A 23237-nucleotide genomic window follows, 5' to 3' on the forward strand; every position below is an offset into this window, starting at 1 on the left:
AAGATAAGAGATGACCTGGCCTACTTCTTAGCATGGTACATTGCGTAATGTTAGAGTAGTTTATATGGACATTTATCAAATGTGAATAAGTGTTAAGTTGTTTAGTGTATGCTGAAAATATCATGAATTGAAAAATGTTGAAGTTGTGCTGGGTTCTATTTGTATATACAGTTAATACATAATGGCAGTCAGCTAGGTGATAGATATTAGATTCAAATGTCTGACAAGCATCCAGTGTGCTGTAAATTACATCATGCCTTACACCTTTGCCAGCTACATGTATATTAGTGGTTGGCTATCCACAGGTATTGGCATGTCCTAGGTATTTACTGACATACAGTAATACATTAAATGCACAGCGGTTATGTCTAACCACAATACTAGAAGCACTGCCCAATTATTTGTGTCCGAAATGTGATTGTATTTTATTATTTTGAAAAAGAAACTAAACAAGGAAAATGATCACTACTTCACTTGATCACTGTATTTTTGGCAAAGCCACTTACATTAGTAAAAAAGAGGGTTCAACAATGACACATTTACTACTATAGCCAGCAGTTGTCATAAACAAGATATTCAAGGATTGAACATCTTCTGATTCACAAAGTGATGTTCACCATTTTTTAACCCATAAGTCATGACCTAAAACAGGGTTGCTATGCTGTTTTTAGTGGGTTGCTGAGATCACCAATAATAATTTAAATTTCTTACCCACGTGGTATTTTTAGCATTTGATGGTTCATGAAGCTAACACCACAAAATCTACCCTGGGTTGCTGACCAAAAATGTTAAGAAACACTGCCATTGAATAATCTCATTTAAGTTACCATTTTTCAAGCATGGTAGTGGCAAGTTAAATGGTTGTGATGTAGGTGACCCAAACTTCCTGTTGGTAATTAACTTGCTTCCTTGTGTCTTAGGATTTATAAGTACTGTACAGAAGTAAGAAAAACCAAACAAGCCAAAGAATGAAGGTATTGATGACATTTTCATTCAAAAACTGGAATTATTTAAGTATAAAACACAGCATGGGGGGGGGGGGCAGTAATTTGTCATTTGTTAAGGTTTAGGGACAAATTTTTAGAGTAAATTATTTAGTTCTTTTATTATGGATATTTTTGTTATAATTTATATTTCTGTCCCACAATATATGGTAATTATGGTAAATACAGTAGGTATTTGCCAGCTGTAATTAATAGTAGATCATGAACTTATTTCATGTGTACAAGTTCAGGTGAGACGAAACCCAAACCCATCTTTTGTCACAATTTTAATGCTCTTGTTCATTTTTCATGAGGTGAAAATATTTATTACTGCTATAGATAATTCAGAGTTGTTTTAGACATAAAAGATAAAATAATGTTGATTTTGAAATATTTGAGTATTTTTTAAAAATAATTTGTATTTTTTAATTGTCAATGGTCCAAGCCCTCCCTAATCATTACAAAATTTATAGATGGTGTACATTTTCTTGTACTACTCATAGCTGAATATCTATCCCCCAGTAAGGGCTATAGTATGGAAAAAAACACCCTGACACTCGTTCCCTAAAAATATATGCTGAAAGAGGATTTAAACATTGCACAGGTTGATGATTATAAATTACTCTTATCGCATACACAAAGACAGTAGTATGTCGGAGAGTGAATATTTTATATGACACAGTTACATGTACTTTTTTTTCACAACAGCAAGTCTAAATGGGCAGTTTACAGTAGTTTAAAAATTGCTCAAGAGATTTCCATATGTCTTATATACTTTAAATTGACTTTATCATTATCTTTTACATGACTATTATTGTGGGTAAAAAAACTGTATAAGAATGAATTTTTGTTTCATTATTTAATAATTGCAGAAGTTGTAACCATGTAGTTTTATGTCTGGCCTCTCCCAGAGTTCATAGCACTACAATATACCTTGGTAAAAATGTATGTCGTATGGAAAATGTTATAATGCGACAATCAAATCATTTCAAGCTAGCATTGATTTGACAAAAGTGTAGTATTTTTGTATGTATGAGCATGTGAACTTGGCAGTATAATATATTTTGGCACACCAATTTGAAGATTACATAATACTAGTAAATGCACTGACTTGACTAATGATCTGTTAGATGAAAGAAAACAATATGTTGGGTTTCAGTAATCTGACCTACTGTATTTTAATGGTGCTGACTGTGTATATTTTATCACGTACAAACACAAAAAAATCAATACTGACCTTGCCCAGTTTTCACATACAAAACTGGTAAGTTTCGATTGAAAACAATAATATGACCTAACATGAGCTGGAAAAATAGTGATAAAAACAAAAAATGTGTACCAAACTCCCTCTATTTTTTTTGGCACCATTACTGGAAGCATGCATATTTTTTTCATTTTACCTTATTTTATGAATTATGTGTGACAGTATGTAAAAATGAAACAAACAAAAAAAATTGCATAATTTTACAGAAATTTTTAACAAGAAAACATTTAGTCCTGTATTCAATCTAAAAAGCATAAATGCAAGGACTCATTTTATGGTGTATGCCTCGAGTATTTAATGTCATATGGCAAAAATAAGTATTTACAGCTTGTTGAAATAATATATTAAAACACGGGATGTTACAGATGTTAAATTTTTGTCAGAGAGGTGAATTCAAATGGTTATTGAATCTTTCTATTTTTATCACAATGTAGTTAGTCAATGGTACAAAATTGTTAGTGGCACAAGTCATATGAACAAGAAAGGTCGACACGATTATTGCATTTTATGAGCAGCTGTGTTCATAATTTTTAGAATTTTCATAGAAGGAAGGTTAGAAAAGACATAACATTTTAATTGTGTCAATTAAGATCAACATTTTAGAAAAGCACTGTATTTGTGAGTCATACTTTGTCAGTATTTTAAACTATTTTTCATATCACTTTAATGCCTGTGTTGAGACAGAATAAAAGTTGATATATGCTAAAGTATTTTTTTAAATAATATTTTTATTTACTGTAACTTTCAGGACAGTTCAGTTTTTAACATTTTTTGTTCATAATGGAACTAGAGTTTATTTCAGGTACAATATACAAAAGTTGTATCCTGTGGTTCACTGTGGACAAACATATTCTGTACACCACTACAGACAAAGTAACATGAATCTCATGGATTATGGTAATTTATCTGTTAACACAAGAACAATATCAGAAGTTACAAAAAAGTACAACATTAAAAGACTGACAGTGTATGTTAGGCTGTTAACATAATGGAGCAAGTCAGTTAAAGAAAAAAAAAGAATGCAAATTTATGATGTTCAGATATTGAAAGTGTTTGCTGTGGTTGCTATGGCAATTTTATTTGGAAAGATATCCATGTATTCAGTATTAAATTTGTGCTTTCTTTTTGACTGCTGACTTTGTAGAAACATCAGGATGAGTCTGAAAGAAACAGAACCAGGTATTCTCCTAGCAGACCACAGGCACCTCCCCAGCCCCGCTCTGGGGATATAGACTATAGTCAGATGAAGCAAGAGTTGTCAGATGAGAGGAAGCGAGACTATCAAGACTATCTGGTGAGTATCATGACTGAAGCAAAATAAGTCATACACCTGGATATTTGTGGGGCACAAGTTTCATTATGAGTTTTCTTTAGGTATGAGGTATGTTTTGTGCATATTTATTTTGATGTTTGCCATAATATTGCATGCCATTTTTATCTGAATTAATACCAACTTAGTATTCCATCAGATGAAATTTTTTGTTCTCAATCAGTAATGAAATGTATTGTATTTGAGATACAATTAGGTTTCATAAGCAAAGCAAGATAACAGATTGTTTGTCTATAACATTCAGATCTAACGTCTGCATTATTAATTAATTTCTGTATGCCTGTTGTGATGGAGCATATTGTGTTGTTTCTATGTCTGTCATCTGTTTCATCCACTTGTCCATTCATTTATCTGTCACTGGTTACTTGTCCAGCTCATAATTTTGCAAGCCTTGGACAGATTTTGACAAAACTGTTCCCAGATACACATAATGGCTAAGTCTTATGTCACAAACCGTGGTTGAATTCCTATCTCAAAGATCAAGGTCTCTGTAAAGGAAAATAAAAATCAGCAACATATTTCTGTTCCTGAGCTATGACTTTTCAACTAATGGAGATTTTGTGATGAAAATTGACTAGGGTATACATCATTTTGAAACAGTGTATCATATACTTTAGTCATGTCCCAAGCTTCAAGGGCAAGGTGATAGCAAGGCAAAATGTCACATTGTTTCATTGTTTTTGTTTTTAATTTATTTACTATTGATGTAGTGAAGTCAAAGTTGAATTGAAAGGGAAATGTCAGAAGGTTATTGTATCAAGAACAGTTGGTAGTACCTTTGCTACATGATTTTTTAGAATATACTTCAGCAGGTATTTTGTGAAAATTTTATCAAATTGAATCCTTACTGTCTGTGAATAATAAGTTATTCTTCCTCAAACTGAATGTCAAATGATTTTACATTGCAGATGTTGATGTAAATAAATGTAGTAATCTACTTCAAATTGAATGGATATGTATGATCTTCAATTTCCAGGATTTCAGAGATTTCAAGATTTTATACCATTTATAAAATGGACATCATCCACGTTAGCCAAGTGATATATGAAATCTTTTATTGCACTGCAGACATGTTTGTATATAATCAGACTTCTTGACTTCTATAATGCAACTGATATATCTTGCTCTTTTCTAGAAGAAAAAGAAATAAGCTTGGCTTTAAAAAAAGAAATACCTTTATTATTAGTAATTAAAATTTCAGCTTTTAAAGAGATTTGTATTTCATTTAAATTTATTGCTATTTAAGGCTTTGTTCCAGATACGCATGGCATTTTAGAATGATGTGAAATTTGGAGGGTCTATGCACTGCACAAATTTAAAGTTGGTTGGTATTTGTCTATTTTACACATTGTTTTCTCACTGATATGAGCAGTAGCTAAGTTCAACTTTCACTTTCCAGGACAAATGTCTCCTTGAACAAATATCTCCTGCAAACTTCATATGATTCCCTCTTTTTCAGGTGATTAAATTACTTAATGAAGATGATAATTTTATCTGCACATTTAGCGTTTGATTGCATTGATGTAGTAGTATATGCATGCTTATACTTTTATTTCCTACTAGACACATGCATTATATTCTTTCTCACAAGTAGTAAATTTATTTTCAAATCTAAATCAAATTAAATATGAATGCAGTATTTATTCCTAAAGCAAATTACATTTACTGAATTTCGTTTTAGCATTTACAGTCTTTTCTCCATTTTAGGTAATGTGATTGATCCTTTTAGTTCAAAGTCAATGAAGTAAAGTTGTATTCCAGTTTCTGTCACTGTGTCAAACAGGGCTTGAAATTGATGCTAATCCACTAATCTAAGACCAGTAAATCTGCCAAAGGATCACTAAAATCCCAGCCCTCACAAATATATTGGATCAGTAAAAAGTTTGCCTGTCGCTATAATAACTTAACAAGTGGACTTGTGGGATGTATCTAATAATACATGTGATGACATGCCCTTTCACAATTAAACAATCTATTTGTTGTGTTAATTGCATACCCACCAAGACCCTGCGCTTAACGAGGTACGATAAATGCCAGTGGCATTCATTCTTCCATGCATCAAGTGAATAAGGGTTCCACTTGGCAAACCAGCATGCACAGCAAGCTTGACTGGTACCCTGTCCAGATACATTAATTTCAGTGCTGACATTATACAGTACCAGTAAAATGATTTTGGTTATCAGGATAGTGCCAAGACTTGAAGAACTGAAAAAGGTTATGTTGGCCAGCTCTACAAGTCATGCAGAATTATAAAGAATAACAGGTTTTATTCTAAGATGATTGTTGATATAAAAACATTCACTGCATTGTGAGGTGAAAGCGGGAAATTTAGAAGTTTTTGCAAGGTGCACAGTTGACACTGTAAATTCAGAAATTAGATGATATGAAAGAGTATGATCATCATTGTTGAGAAAAATATTAGACTATGGCTGGCTAATTAGGACAGTAAAATCAATAAAATATTTGCAACATATTTGCCGATACTGTACCTCCTCTGATACAATAATTTTCAATTCATTCCCAGCTATGGTTGTCAGGGTATGGTTGTCAACCAGTGTTATTAATGAGAACATATCTTAAGCAAAGTGTTAAGGAGAAAAGTTTTCCCAGCATACATTGCTCTGTTTCTTTCTTAAATCTATGGTTACAGAAGATTTTTCTTGTATAGCTGATAGTTAGGAAATGAAGAGGAAAAACAACTTGCCTTGAATGTATTTTGACTAATTGAAAATTAAATAGGTTGTAAATTGTTAAGTTGAAAAGGAGAATGTACTACTTTTTATAGGTTTTCATATATTACAAGTGTCCTTATTGATAAAAAAAACAATCTACACAAATTACACAGATATCCTAAAGTACAAAGCCATTAGTGCAAGGTATTCTTGTGAAAGTATTTTTTCAGATCTACAGCAATACAGATTTGGAAATATTTCCAGACTGTGCATTTTTATAGTGCCAGTTTTTTCTATTTTGTACCTAATGGAACTTTAAAATGCCTTTTGATTATGGACAGATAGCTTATTAAACATTTCCTATTTGGAACTTCTGCTGCTTCTAATACGTCTTCAGTATGTCAGTATCTGGTTTCTTCAAATCTTATCCATTCCTAGGCTTGTTTGTGTCATTTATTTGAGCCAAACCTTCTTGTTTATGTTGCTAAAAGTTAGTGTCTTGAGTGTCTTTGAATCTTTCTTTGAAACCCAGAACTTCCTCTGTTCTTTACCCTGCTGAGTTGTCTGAAATCATTTTAGAGACCTTGTATGCATATGAAGTTCTTTTTATCCCCTAATTGAGAACAACATTTATCAGCAAACCTTTTTATTTCAAAACAACAAATTTGGCTTAATCTTTTTTGTTATGCCTCTGTAATAGCAATCATATCTACAAAAGAGGCATATAGTGTGACCATCTGTCACACCATGTCACTTCATGTTCATTCACACATTAAATGTCAATTTTGCCAGATAACTTTTGAAGAACTTTATGGATTCAGATATAAAATGATCTCCTGGTAGGCAATTTCATTTTCATGATTTTCCAATAAATTTGAATGGATTTATCTCCCCTTTTTGACTTTGCCTATCTACTGCATCCTAATTTCATTCCTGCTCAGCAACCTTTGAAGGACTGCATGGATTCAAACAAAATGTTATGTAAGGCTTTAAATTAAGATGACCTAGGTCATATTTTGATGCACACCAGTTTCCAACAAATATTTTTACAGTTACATTTGTCTTAACAACATTGCCCATTTACTGAATTATAATTTTGTTTGTGCTCAGTAACTTTTAAAGGACTTCATTGAGACCAGCCAAATTTAGTGTGAGGTTTTACATTAAGAAGTCCTAGGTCACGTTTGAGTTTTACACTTTTCCAAGAAAATTTAATGGAGGTATGGCCCATATTTGTGGCTTTACATTTTGAAAAAATTGGTTAAGTTCGATTTTCATTATTTCTTTATACAATTTAACAAAGTTATTGCCCCTATTTTTAATTAAAACTTAGCCCATTGATTGAATTATATCGAAGTGGTCATCCCTGTCATACTGACATATTTCTAATTTGTGGTGAAATATCATGTTAATTAACTTCACAAATTATGTCTCAGGTTTTAAAACTGCACATTATGCTTTCTTCTTGGACTCAATTGCAATTACTAAAATAAAACTACATATTCATTTACCATATTTCACAGCTTTCAATTCAGACTAATTGATGTTAGGCTATCAGATTATCGAGTGAGGAGAATGTGAGATTCACATCTTATCCAGACAAAATAAATAATCTGAGAAATGATACATGTTTTTGGTTTCTATTTACACTAAAATATTTACTAAATGTTCAAAATTCCCACTGTTTAATTTTCTTCACCTTATATTGTGTCAATATTTTGTAACATTTCTCTGCTAGTGTATACACTGTTGTGTTTCATTTATCAATGTTGTGTAAGAGTGAACAAAATTAAATTGATAAACTAGAATACAAAATATTTATCATGACCTGAAGTATTTCTTAGTCTAAAATGACATAAAACATTCAATCGATTCTAAGTCAGACTTAGTTTAATTACATATATGTAGTCTAGATTGCTTCTATTGTACCATATTTACCGTGTATATTGGGACAGCATACAAGTTTAGACACCTTGAATTATTGTTAAAATAATTTTTTAATGCACTGTACATTTTAGGAGATTTTAATTTAGTAAATATTGTTTCAGGACTAAAGTATTGGGACACTTGCACTCAACTATGAGCTTTTTTCATGGACTTACTTTAATTGTTCAGCTACAATAACTAGTTGATCAAGTTGATTCAACTTCAGTCTTTAATCAGGGGGATTGAAAACTGCAAGGTGTTAATTGAAAATACAGTCTTGCCAACTGAGTAAACAGCTTGGTGTTTTCCTTTTAGCTGATCAGATGTCTGACATACTTATACCAACTGAATAAGACTGCAGAGCAGACAGCTATAACCATCCTTTTAGAATCACTACCTAACATTTCTTGATGACAAATGAGATTGTATTCATTTAGAATCACTACCAACTATTGTAGACCATAGATGTGATTTTATATTTTGTTTTCTTGTGTCTTTGTTTTTTTTTTAAATTTAAAAGCAAAGAGGAAAAATATTGCCAAAGAAAAGCAATGAAGGTATTTTAGACATTCTGATGAAAAATTGGAGAATTATTTTTTTCAATACAGCACTAGATTGGAAGAAGAGTTAGTAATTTCTCAATTCTGAAAGTTTGGGTATAAATACCTTTTGTTAATTTTGCTGTTTCTGAGCTTTGGGAAAAGGAGAAATAATTAATTATTGTCTGACCCAAGATATATGGTAATTATAGTACTATCTATACTCACTTATAAGATGAGTCCAACTGCAAACTGCACAGACCCAGATCTGCCATTGCATAATGTGGTGGCAGATCTGGGTCTGTGCAGATTGTTAGGAATAATCAGTAGAACAAACAAGATATACCCAGATCTGCAGGCACATTATGCTACAGCAGATTCAGAATCTTTGTTGTTTGCAGTTTGACTTGACTTATAAGCAAGTATGTATGGTATCTAGCAGTTTCTACTACTAAAGTATAGAACCAGTCTTAAGCTTACAATCCTGCTTACAATTTTCATCTGTAATTCTCTTTCTTCCACAACCACCCCAAACACTGCTGTACCTAGAGCACCCATATAACCTAACACAAACCATTGATTACAGTTGAAATGAGTCCTTTCTCTTGAAAGGGTAAAAAATATATTGCCGCTTCAGAACACCCCTACAAACAGCCGATCGACTATAAACAACAGAGACTCTTTCTTGCCGAAGAGCGACGACACGAGTACAATGAATATTTAAATAAGGTACCAGATTCGTCAGTTTATGCTTTATGCATGTTCTCTTCTCTTTTTTTGATATACTGTTCGATGAAATTACATAATGATCATTCTATATACAGTTTGTGTAAGTTAGGAAAGAATTTGCTTAAGATGGAAGTTAAGAAACTTTGTGGGTAAATGTGATATAGTGTCTGTCCATATGTAGCAAATCTTTATCTTCATAAGAGTTCACTTGTTACACAGAAATGTTGATGAAGGTTAACATTTTTCAAAAGTTCACTTTTTTTCTGGAAAACTCTAACAGGAAATATTCCACAAGATACATATCTAATGTTGGTGTAGAAGGTTTAAAAATTTTTTATCACTTAACAACATCATGATATTTCAGTGCTCTGAATATTTAACCTGGAACTCTGGATTTTAGCATGTCATATGGATGCTAGTTTTACCTTTCTAGCAGTTCTTCATTTCCTTTCAATCTTATATGTCTCTGTGTTTCCATTGTGATTCCTAAATGCTTGGTTGATTTTTGTCATGAATAAAGATAAGTTTGAATTTCTATTCTTTGATCTAAGCTGTTGTAAAGCATATTTTAGATTTTTAAAAAGCAACATAATATGAGACTTTTTTTCAGTTAATCTCTGCCTTGTTAAAATTTATAAATGCTGTCTTCATTTTGGCTATAAAGAAAAATAAAAGAAACAATTTGCAGAAGGATAAATTACATGTGTAATGAAGGGGTCTATATATTTAAGGCATGTTCAGGCCAGGCAGTGCTCTTATGCCATTTTGCTAATTTGATTTGGATGAAATTTCCTTAATCCAGATGGGTGATAATGATGCATAATACGTGTTCAATGTATGTAATTTCTGATATTGTTATTTTGCTCATGGATATCATCTTGCTGTGGCTTTACCTGTCAAATTTATCAGAACCTCATTTTCTAACCAACCAAAACTTAAGTTTCCAGCAAGATAGGTTCATGCTCGCTTGTTTATTTCCCTTCACAAGTCTACCAGTGGCAGCTAAAAAATACAGGAACCAGTTTTTTATCCAGCCAACTATGCAAATTTGTACAATGCAAATCACTTTTAAGAGTTACAATTGGCTACCATTTAATAACTTTACCACATATTCAGGTTGTTGGTAGTGAATTTATACATCAAACCTTGTTTGAGTTTTTAAAATTAGCCAATGGTAACCCTTCTTATCAGGGCAAATGAGAGCTGACTCATTGACAAGGCATGTTGTTTACAAGAAAACAGTGGCTTGCCACAGCCAGTTTTGGTAGTGGTAAAATATGGTTCAGTTTCTTTAAAGTAATTGTGCAGAAAATACATATTGACCCTATGCAGTGGATGATTTGCACCATTTGCCATATGGAAACAGTTATAACTTGATTGTTACTCATCTTTATGGAACCAGTTATAATATGATTGCTGTTAATTCTTATGGAACCAATATAACATGATCTTTGTTGGTTATTAGGGAAGTATTTATAATCTGATCATATCTCATTCTTTTGGAACCAATTATAACATGATCATTGCTTGTTATTAGGGAACCAATTATAATATGATCATTGTTCATTCTTACAGAACCAATTATAACATGATCATTGTTGGTTATTAGGGAAGTATTTATAACCTGATCATTGTTCATTCTTATGGAACCAATTATAACATGATCATTGTTCATTCTTATGGAATCAATTATAACATGATCATTGTTCATTCTTATGGAACCAATTATAACATGATCATTGTTCATTCTTACAGAACCAATTATAACATGATCATTGTTCATTATTATGGAACCAGTTATAACATGATCATTGTTCATTCTTATGGAACCAATTATAACATGATCATTGTTCATTATTATGGAACCAGTTATAACATGATCATTGTTCATTCTTATGGAACCAATTATAACATAATCATTGTTCATTCTTATGGAATCAATTATAACATGATCATTGTTCATTCTTATGGAATCAATTATAACATAATCATTGTTCATTCTTATGGAACCAATTATAACATGAACATTGTTCATTCTTACAGAACCAATTATAACATGATCATTGTTCATTGTTATGGAACCAGTTATAACATGATCATTGTTCATTCTTATGGAACCAATTATAACATGATCATTGTTCATTCTTATGGAATCAATTATAACATGATCATTGTTCATTCTTATGGAACCAATTATAACATGAACATTGTTCATTCTTACAGAACCACTTGTAACATGATCATTGTTCATTCTTACAGAACCAGTTATAATATGATCATTTTTCATTATTTAATGGTACCTGTTATAGCATGATCTTTGTTCATTCTTATTGAACCAGTTACAACATGACTGTTGTTCATTATTCAGAACCAATTATAATCATAGGTCATTCTTATGGAACCAGTTATAATATGATTGCTGGTCATTCTTGTGGAACTGATTATAACATGATCTCTGTTCATAATTACAGAATCAATCAGAGCATAATCATTGTTCATTCTTATGGAACCAGCTATAACATGATCATTGTTCATTCTTATGAAACCAATTATAACATGATCATTGTTCATTCTTATGGAACTAATTATAACATGATCATTGTTCATTCTTATGGAACCAATTATAACATGATCATTGTTCATTCTTATGGAATCAATTATAACATGATCATTGTTCATTCTTATGGAATCAATTATAACATGATCATTGTTCATTCTTATGGAACCAATTATAACATGATCACTGTTCATTCTTATGGAACCAGCTATAAAATGATCATTGTTCATTCTTATGGAACCAGCTATAAAATGATCATTGTTCATTAGATTATAGGCAGTATATTTGCTGATGGCAGGGGAAAAAAAATTGTAATACAAGTACCATCAAAAACACTGCACAGAATCATAACTAAGAGACAGTCATGTGACAACTGATATCATGCAACAGCTGGTACAGACTTTTTATTTGCCTGACTTCATTATTATGAGTGCCTAGTAAGCTAACAAAATGGCCCCATTTCTTAAGCTAATGAGCCTCCATGACTTCCTGTAAATAAAATTCTGGCCTGAACTCTGTCAAGGATGTGGACAAAGTATATACATTTTCAACAGTAATGATCAAAATTTTGTGAAGAAAAAAATACGATGCAAAAAGTCTCCTTTGAATTATTGCTCAGATTATAAATTTTCTATCTTCATTTCTTCATAACTTTATATTTAATATCAGGACAGTCTTATTCTTTAACATACAGCATGATAAATTACAATGATAATTTCATTTCCAATAATTGTGAAATTGCCATTAATTCAGACATTTTGTTCCCAACTGTTTCACTTATATAAATGAATTCAGATTAATCAATTGGTTAAAAAAAGATAGAAGAAATCTGTTTGCAATAATTGTCATTTGCATTCGGAGACATCGGAAAAATGTAGTCCAGGTGGAATAATCACTAAACTGTCTGAGCACGAAATTTTTAACTTCTGCTGAAATTTCCCAACCTTTGATTTTCTGTAACTTTGTTGAGAGGTAAAGATCAGATTTTTTTGGATAATCTAATTGTTTCTTTCTCTACATTACATGTCAAATTTTAACAAAACTTAGAAACTCTAAGTACACTTTTTAATTTAGGAGGTTTTAGTCTGAATTTAGTTTCTGTACTGAGTTTGATCTGGTTTGGTATTTCATGGCACTACAAGGCAGTTGGGGTAAATTGACTTGCCCAATAATACACTGTGTTAGCTGACCTGGACTGATCCAGTGGTAGGATTTTAATCTGCACCCTTTTAATCATGAGTCCAATATGCTAACCATTGAACCACCATGTCTGCAGCCTCCATTAGTTGAGAGCATTTTGGGCATAATATATCCTGAATCCTTTGTGCTCAGATAGGTTCATCACAATGAGGCCAGCTTAGAGAGGCATCACTGTTTATCTGTTTGGCCCATTCATAAATTGCTTTGGTCTTTCCTCATTTCTTCAATGGTTTAAACATCTAGTTCCATTTTCTCTTCAGCACCATTCTCTTCTTTGAATCTTTAAAAAAAATATTAATTGTAAGACAGTTTCAATAGATGATACAGTTTAAATAAATTCATTAGCTTTAGATCATTTTGAATCAGGTTGCATTCGTTATACTCTTCATGTTTTCATAATCTGTTCCATTTGATTACAAGTTATAAATGATAGTATAAAAGATATTGTTTTAAATCAGGAATGTGATTTACAGTGGAAAATGCTCAAAATGTGTTTGATATCGAAGCCAATTTACAGTAAACATTTTAACTCTCCATATCTTTTCATCCAATAGCTACATTAAATCAGTCAGTAGATGGGAATGATGGCTTATTAATATTTCTTATCCAATACAAATTAGACTTAAATTTTCAGTGATGCAATTACAGTTGAGATTTATTATGCAGCAATAAATGATTTCACCTCAGTTAAATTTATGTGCAAAATTTAAACACATAAAGCCTAAATTTGTTTAGCAGAAACTATTGCCCCATATTTGAAGTGTTCATGAGATATAAAAACAAAAACAATTTCAGATTCAAATTAGGAAGATAAATAAATTAGCTTCAAAAGCATGCTTCATAGTGGGTCATCTTTAAACCCAGTTGCAATGAGAACAAAAGTATATGATAAATATTTGATACTATAAATAGACATATCTAGATCTGTTCTGGATAGAAAAGGTTATCTATGATCAAACTTGGACAAAGAATGTAAAAGTTTGTAAGTATTAGGAATAATTACCACATGTATTATCCATTCAGTAGGATTCATGAAGTATTAATCAGTATGAAGAAATGATTAATGATAGTTGGTTTACTCATTAATTGGTTGTCAGTGATTTTAAAAATTTTCATTCAACATTTCAAGGTAGAAATCAAATCATGAAAAATGTATGCAAGCCAATTACCTTCTTTGGATGCAAGGAGACATTTGTCCTTAATCCCAATTTTCACTTGGTAGAAAGGAAAAGCAGAGCGTGAGTTTGCCTTGAAGGGAAGAGTGCCAACGCCCCCTGGTGGCCTTGACATTGGACAGTATGAACAGGAACGCAAAGCATTGGATGCTGCCAGAAAACAAGAATATCGAGAATTGCTTGACAAGGTTTATACTCAAGTCCTAAGTGATTTCTGTTGCTGTTGATAAGATGGAATACAAGTGCTTTGTTCTACAAGTACTATGTTCTACATGTATATGTTATACCTATGAATACATATACTGTGTTCTACAAGTACTATGTTCTACACGTATATGTTATACAGATGAATACATATACTGTGTTCTACAAGTACTATGTTCCACAGGTGCTTTGTTCCACATGTATATGTTGTACATAGTTACTATAAGGAACTTAGTCTCAACATTATAAAATAAATATAGGAGACTTTCTTGGGGATGTTTTTATTCTTTGATAAGCTCAAAATTAAAATTTAAGAATATTAATATTGAAAATAACAAATATTTATAGAATACCAAAAAAATTCTTTATAGAAAAATATAAACATTATCAGAAAAAAGATAGCACAATTTGTCAAAGACTGTGTAGCACAATGGATTGAAGAGAATTAGGAAAATATTGTATGTTCTTGATCTTGCATTAATTTTAAAAACTTTTTTTTCTTAATAATCATGCAGAAGTAATAATTTATGACTGTTTAACAGATATGCATTAGTCCATGGATAGTTGTTCTAATGCCCAGATACATTTAAAACATCACTTGAAACAAATGTGAAATTTTATTGACATAACTGAATTCAAGACAAAAACAACATCAGTAGTGAAAACTAAATTTTTCTGAAATTGGGGATCCTATCAGGCCATAAATGTGTGAACTTTGTGCTTCTGTTTAAACTGGTAAGTTACTTTTATTGTTTACCTACATTTGCACACAAACACATTTATAGTGTTACATTATTTTTCTGATAAGCAGGATTTTTTAAATTTTACCCAAGGAATGGAATAGATTTTATTGGTAAAGGAAAATAAAACTCATAAAGTTGTTATGAGCTCATATTTTTTTGCACATGCTCAATTCATGTCAATTTTAGTATTGAACTATAATTTTATGGAAATAAAGAAACTATTTTTAGCTCTATTGGCCACAGACCAGAAGAGCTTATGGAATGGCCTGTTGTCCATTATCTATCCTTCCATTATCACAAGTTTGTTATCTCTACTTCATCTAAAATACTTAGAGGATTGCCATGAAATTGTACATGCATATGCATCTCATTGTACTTGTAAATGAAAATGATGATACTCAGACAACCAACATGAAAATCTTATCACTACTCCTCCTTTACGGATAGTCGTATCAATATGGGTTTTCACTAAAACACTTCTGACCATGCCTAGTTGCCTAATGAAAATGGTGCCATTCTGGCATCCACTATGGCTACCATGGCATCCATCTTGGTGTTATTGCTACTCCCCCTGGATGGATGGTTATATCTGCGTTGGGTTTTCATCAAATAATTTATGATGAATAGTTGGTCCTAAATGAAATGGTGCTGTTCTGACTTCACAGTATTAATCTTGAAAAAAAATTCACTTCTCTCCCTGAATGGAAAGTGATACTGACATAGGCCTTTTACCAAATGACTTCTTTTGAAGTCTAGTTGGTCCTAAATGAAAATGTTGCCAATCTGACATCAAGTACAGCTGCCACGGTGACCATCTTGAAAATCTTGTTATCACTATTTCTGATGGATCATTTGGTCATATCGACATGAGATTTCACTGAAAGACTTCTTATGATGTTAGTTGGTCCTAAATGAAAATAATGACCTGACATTAAATTTAACTGTGGCAGCCAGCTTGAAAATCTTATTACATTCTATTGCTTCTTCTCTTGCACAGAAAATCATATTGACATTGGGATTTCACCACAAAACTCCATATGGTGTCTAGCTGGTGGCAAATTAAAATTATATTAATCTGAATATCTAATATAGTAACCATGGCAGTGATCTTGACAATCTTATTTATTATTACTCCTCCTGAATGAATGGTCATAACAACATATGGTTTTCACTATAAGACTTCTTATTATCGTTAGTCCAGATCCAAATGAAAATGGTGCCAATCTTACATCCAGTGTCATCTCTATGGTGGCCATCTTGAAAATCTTGTTATTGCTCATGAATATCAGTGATGATTTCAACATTGAACTGTTAAAACAAGAATCAGTTATATTCTGATTCCAGGAAATTTTTGGAGCTAGTAGAGCATCAGTCCTTTTGAGGGACTCTTTTTATAAACTATTTTGTCATATCTTTGCATCCAAATGATTGAGTCCTAAAAAAAATTAATTTCTCAAGACTATTATTATCAGAATAACATTATTGTTAAAGTTATTGCTATCATCTTACAAATTAATGGAATATGTCTTTTAGCTACTAATATTGATTCCATGTTTAAATTTGGAATACTGGATGCCATGTTCTATATTTCCATTAATATACTAATAGCTGGTATTGCCTGTTTACATCAGCTTTTGGGATACTTAAGTTTATGTGTGCTATTTTTATATTGTCTTCTCTAGGTTTTCTTGATACAGTCAACCCTGCTGTAACAGTCACCTTTACATAGTGGTCAACTTGTTCACAATGTTCATTCTTATCTCCTCCTGACAAATTTCCTTTATAAATGTTATAAGTGTAATGGTCCCCTGGTATTTGTTCAAAACCCAATTTTGAAAGGTGAACATGTGTACAGAGTCCAGGTTTGCCTTTTCATTGGGTGGCTGTTATTGACAGGTTTGACTGTTGTTTGGTTTTTTGTTCAACAGTTATTATTCAGAGCCTCAGCCACAGTATGGCATACATAACATGATCAGTGAATTAGAATATCAAATTTAAAACAAGAAAATACCATAGAAAATTCTGTCCAAGTATGGGGATGGGGTTCCTGGTCTCGTGTAATATACAATCTGATATTGTATGATGTTATTAGTTAGTTACCCCAAAAATTATTTCATTTTACAAAGGTGGTGCTTTTATAATAAGATTCATCTAGATATGACATATCTCTGGTGCTCCACTTAATTTAAGGCTTTTGATGAAAGTACTCCATGGTCTAGCACTAGTAATCTAGAGATGACATTTCCCTCTGGTACTCCACTCTAATTAAGACTCCCACTGAAAGTACTCCATGGTTTAGCACTAGTAATCTGGAGATGACATATCCCCCTGGTACTCCACTTAATTTAAGGCTTTTGATGAAAGTACTCCGTGGTCTGGCACTAGTAATCTAGAGATGACATATACCTCTGGTACTCCACTCTAATAAAGACTCGTAATCTGTCTTTTATTGACATTTGGTACATTTAAGTTTTCAGTGTTTGCAATAACTATGGATTGATGCAGGACAAAAGAAATGGTTAACATCAAAAAAATATTGAAATTGAAGATTTGTGAATATCTAAAGGCAGGTCTACACCATTAATCTGATTAAGCTGATACCAAATTCTTTATAGAGATATCTTCAGTAGCTTGGGATTTTTGTGTCAGAAAAGAAGTGAGAATAATGGATGGATAATAAACAGACAAAAGGACAACACATTAAAAATATTGAAATTGAAGAGCAAAATGGACATAGGGACCACTTTTGTAATAAGTATGAAGTTTTAGAATTCTGCTGTGAAAATGAAACTGTGATTGACTGACTACTTATACTGCTCCTTGATTTCATGGTAACATAAAAATATTAAACGGAACACATTTTTAGTATCAAAAGGCTCCATTACACTTGTGTGACATGTGTACCAAATTTTGTTAAAATACTTTGAACAGTTTGAGATTTGTACTAAACAGAAATGTCTACTAGTACCTTATGTCCAATCACCCTCAATTTGTATGCTACTCATGCTACACTTTGTATCCATGGTAACACAGATATTGAATGTAGAAAATTATGACTAGCAAAAGACATCTCTACACAACTTATTTGTTTGACATGTTTATCAACGTTTGTTAAGAACCTTGAATATTTTGAAAGTCATGCTTCAAAAATGAAATGTTTATGAATAAACATATGGATTACAGATGTACACATAGACATTCCTATATCTTTATCACTCCCTATTGCATGGGGAATATAAAGGGATAAAGGACTTTTAAGAAAAATAGTATGGGTTCTGTATTGATTTAATTATGTAATTCATTGTTGTTGCTTTTTAATTGATGAATTTTAATTTTTATGGGAAATACCATTACTAACTTAATCGTAATTATTGCGTAAAAAGATTCTTCCTAACCTTACTTAAAAAAAAATAATACCAAACAAGTTGAATAATTTCTATGTTTTGTGAGCCTGAGTAAGAAAAATATTAAAATTATTGAATAATAATTCATAAATTAACTTGAAATGATCATATATGCAAGATTTTATTTATCACATGATGAAAATCATGAATTTATTTGACCAAGCTGTGAAAAGGTATTACTGTACAGGGAAGAGACTTTGAAATACATTGGATAACTTGGCTTTATATGACATATTGATGCTATTATATGTATTTAGTACGAAAATTATGATACAGATTTAACCCATAGAACACAGCATAGTCATGTGATTAAATGAAAGTCTAAAATATCATCAGCTTTTGCAGTATTCATAATAGGAAAACAGCTTTCTTTGGATTTTTGTTACTTTCCATATCAAGGCTGAGGCACTGAATGTTTTACATGTTCAGCAATGAATCTGAAGATTTATGCACTGAAAAATTATTCACTGATAAAAATGTTCCATGGGAAAAAAATTAATCAGTATTTAAAACCAGTCAAAAGTCTAGATCACTCTGTTTGTGTGTGTGTGTGTGTGTGTGTGGTTTAACAGCATGTCAGCACAATATTGGCTATATTGTGCCAAGTCAAAGTTAATTTCTAAAACATATAAATGACATATTGCAAACACCTTTAGGAAGATAAAGTCTTCCAAATAAGTGTAAACATGCAGCACTACAAGATAATATATCAAACTTAACCTGTGTTACAAATCTGTCAAAAGTATATAAAATTAAAAGAATTGTAAAAATATAAGCATTGCCAATAGACTTAAAATTTAATTGAATGAATTTTCTTGGCTTAACATATAATAAAAACTGGAAAAACATTTATATGACAGCATCTTTTACAGATACACTGACTGGATATTGGAATAAATTGTATACATTACAGATACACTGACTGGATATTGGAATAAATTGTATACATTTTCCTCATTAAAGATCATAACAGTTAGCAGTAAGGTACTTGTATATGTGTATCAAATTTTGAGAAAGCCTAAAAAGCATAAATTAAAAAATGAAAAAAAGAAAAATCATTCCATTAAGATCATAAGAACAGTTAACTGTCATCTTTTGTGAAACTGTGATGATAGAAATATTAGATGTTGTTAAGGGGGAAAAAATTACTTGTTATTTTCTCCTGCCCCATATCCACCCCTCCAGTAGCCTGTCATTAGAGCCTTCACCTAGGATGTGGGAGGTATGGGGTTCAAACCTCAGCCAGGTCATACCAAAGACTTATAAAAATGGTAACAGCTGCCTCGCTAGATGCTCAGCTTTAAGAGGTTAGTGTTAGGGATGGTCGGCCTGGTGTCAGGATAATGTGACTGGGTGGGACATCTTGCTACATGCCTGTGGCATGATGTCCCAGTGCTAGAGATCACCATAAACTGCCACAATGCAGGCATCATAGCAATATGGCTGAAAAGTTGTTAAAGCTATGTTAAAAATCCAAATCTCACACAAGCACACATACAGGCATGTATGTACACACATTCATGCACACACGCACCCTGCCACACCCCACACACATCCTTTTATGACTGAAATGCTCTTTAGCCCTCCGTCTCATTGGTCTTTTAAACTCTTGTTATCCTTCTATCAAATCAGATTTAATTTTTTATTATTTTTATTTGTGCATGAACTGCATGTACAAACTGTTCAATTTTTTTTCTTTCTGTGATGAACTTTGTCACTAGCTATGGCATACATACTCCTATCCAATAAATACTTTATGATCCACCTTCCTATTCCTTCATCCTATTAACACAGCAGTCCCTCACTATAACTGTTTATGGGAGCCATCAAAATGCCACCTTTATATGTGAGTACACCTTAGAATGAGGCAGTTTGTACACATTACTGATTATTGTTGTGGGTTAACACCATTTTTCAGCACAGAATAGGCTATACATGGTGGCCAGTATAACTGGCAGAGGAATAACCCAGGCAAACCCTGGTAAGAACCACCAAACCATGGGGAACTACTAGCAGGCTTTCTCACATAACTATACTGGCAGAGCCCAAGACTTGAACCCACATGGACTGAGGTTTGATGGCAGTGATTGGTAAAGGTGAGTGCATTAGACTACTCAGCCACCCAGGACCCCATGTTACTGATACTGTACTATTAAAATGTGAAATGGGATTAAGAACCATTCCCACTATATTAATGGGACTGCCTTATACTGGATGCTTTGTAGCAAGAGAATATTTATCAGACCTAGCATTTTGAAATTAACAGTCTCAATTTACTCATACAAGCATGATAATTGTTTTTTTGTATTCCTCTACAAAAGTTTTCTCTGCTGAGAATTTTTTTTTAAAAAACCTGGACATTAACAACAACACTGATGATTTACAATCTCTCTATAAAACTATTCTAAGATAAATTCTCACAGTTCTCAATCTTCTTTATGAACTAAAACAAAAATCAATAAACCTATGCTGTTGCGATGAAAATTTGATGATAAAAATGTTGAGCTATATTTTTATTTAAAATCTCATTGGTGTGATTGTTACAATAAAATTAACTTTTATAATATGTACACATGCAGATCAAACAAAAATTGTTTTTGATATTATTTGTTCAAAAACATGCAAAAACCAGTTTTCAGATTCATAGCTGACCATGGGAATTCTTTTGATTTATGTTTCTTACTTTTTGTTGATGGACTGAGATACATTTTACTTTCTATTTGTCTTTTGTTTTTTTGGCACTGGTAACACTAACATATCCTTACCTAATCCCTAATTTGTAGCAAAACCAGGAGCAATTACTAAATCGTGTATGGGATAGAGCCAATGAAACATCTCCTGCACATATTGGTTACCGAAAAACGGAGAGACCTCTGGTGGGTTCTCCAAGGGAGATAAGTCTTTATGACCAAAGACAGAGACAGGTGAGCTCTGAGCAGGAGGAGTAAAATCTAGATTTTTGCATCATAATTTCCTTCAGTATAACTATATTTGATATATTACTGTGTTTGATATATCACCCACACCATATGTTTTGAAAATTATCATTTGAGTCAATTTCTTGAGATTAAAGCTAATGATAAGGAGTGCACACTGATAATGTCATGAACAGTGTCCCAATCCCATGAATGTGTGTACTGAGTAGTTCTCCTTGTGTTGAGAGCTCTCCAGTTTGGCATTTCATACTCTCTTTCAAAATGGTTGCACCCAATAAAACATGCAAGATTTGTTTTTGAGACTGATATAACAAATTTAAGTGGTAACAATATAGCAAGCATACACAGTGGAAGGATGGAAGAAAGTCTTGATATTTAGCCCAGGTTTTAGTAACTCCTTGACAGCCATATGGCATGCTTGGATCAAAATACATGTGTTTAGAAATTAAAACTTTGTATGCAAGTTTTGATGAAAAAGATGAGTGTTCACTTATTGAGGCTAGTTTGGGATATTACATCAAATAAAAATACTTCCTAAATAAGTTTAGGACAGTGTAAGATTAATCATTGAAATTTACAGACTTGCATTGGAAATTCACTTTCCAGATTCATTTTACAAATTAGAATTTATTTATCATGCTGCTCTTGTCAAAGGCTTGGAATTTGGTTCTTTGGCTTGATGCTAATGTTATTTGATACAAAATTCCCTCACATTCCCTTTGTCTAAGATTTGCTTTAAACAAGCTACAAATGACTTAAATACAAACAGGAGTTTGTAATTAATTGTGACATCATTATGCTGTTTGTGAGATAAAGTAACTTAAAATCTCATTTTCAACAACTCTGGAATTTTCTGTAGTATTTCAGTCTGGGAATGAAAATATTGGATTTGTAGATTTTTGGGGCATATAATGATAGTTTTTACTTTGCAAAAAATCAGATTTAGGATTGCTAGTACAACTAAAGCAACATAACAACTCATTTTGTACTGTCAGTAATCTTCTTAAATCCACATGAATCTGATCTTTAACTTTTCCTTTACAACAATTAAACATGGCACCTGATAAGTGTTGCATTTACATGCACCATCTGATTTACTTGGTAATTATCATCATTTTTTCTATTAGCGCCAATAAACTTTAAATACATTACACACTGCAGTCAAAATCTTTAGGTACACTACTTTTTACACTGCTTTATGCACTTTGTATTACACTAAAATTATGGAAGTAATATAGGAAGTATCCAGTCATATTTATATAATTATTCAGCTGTGAAGAATGATTTCGAATTAGGGATTCAGGAAAAGGCAACTTTCAGCTTTTGGTGTTATGTTAGCAGTGTTGTAAATGTTGATGGGAATTTATTTCATTTTCAGTACTATTTGCATGATTGATGACACTTTTTGCTGATATGTAATCCATGTCAGCCTGCTTACAGCATAGACTGCAGTCTGTACATAATGGTAGATCAGGATCTACACTATTTGATGCAAACAGCATACCATATATACTCACTTGTAAGTTGAATCAAACTGTAAACAACAAACATCCTGATCTGCCATGGCATAATGCA

The 23237-nt window shown here is 32.1% G+C and overlaps 1 protein-coding gene across 8 annotated transcripts in view; it reads left to right on the forward strand.

Moving 5' to 3' along the window:
• The window catches only part of LOC149806557 (uncharacterized), a 176359-nt gene that overhangs the window by 30603 nt on the left and 122519 nt on the right, over nucleotides 1-23237 (forward strand). For 6 of the 8 annotated variants that reach the window (XM_089954581.1, XM_089954591.1, XM_089954603.1 and 3 more), the window contains exons 5-8: nucleotides 3392-3541; nucleotides 9327-9443; nucleotides 14423-14563; nucleotides 21510-21650. In XM_089954581.1, coding sequence (XP_089810707.1) covers nucleotides 3392-3541; nucleotides 9327-9443; nucleotides 14423-14563; nucleotides 21510-21650 — 549 coding nt within the window. The remainder of the gene's footprint in view (nucleotides 1-3391; nucleotides 3542-9326; nucleotides 9444-14422; nucleotides 14564-21509; nucleotides 21651-23237) is intronic. The other 2 variants (XM_089954597.1, XM_089954611.1) reach the window with 2 other exon arrangements.

Source organism: Sinohyriopsis cumingii, chromosome 1 (assembly GCF_028554795.1).
Source record: "Sinohyriopsis cumingii isolate HCF-2022 chromosome 1, ASM2855479v2, whole genome shotgun sequence".
NCBI lineage: Eukaryota > Metazoa > Mollusca > Bivalvia > Unionida > Unionidae > Sinohyriopsis > Sinohyriopsis cumingii.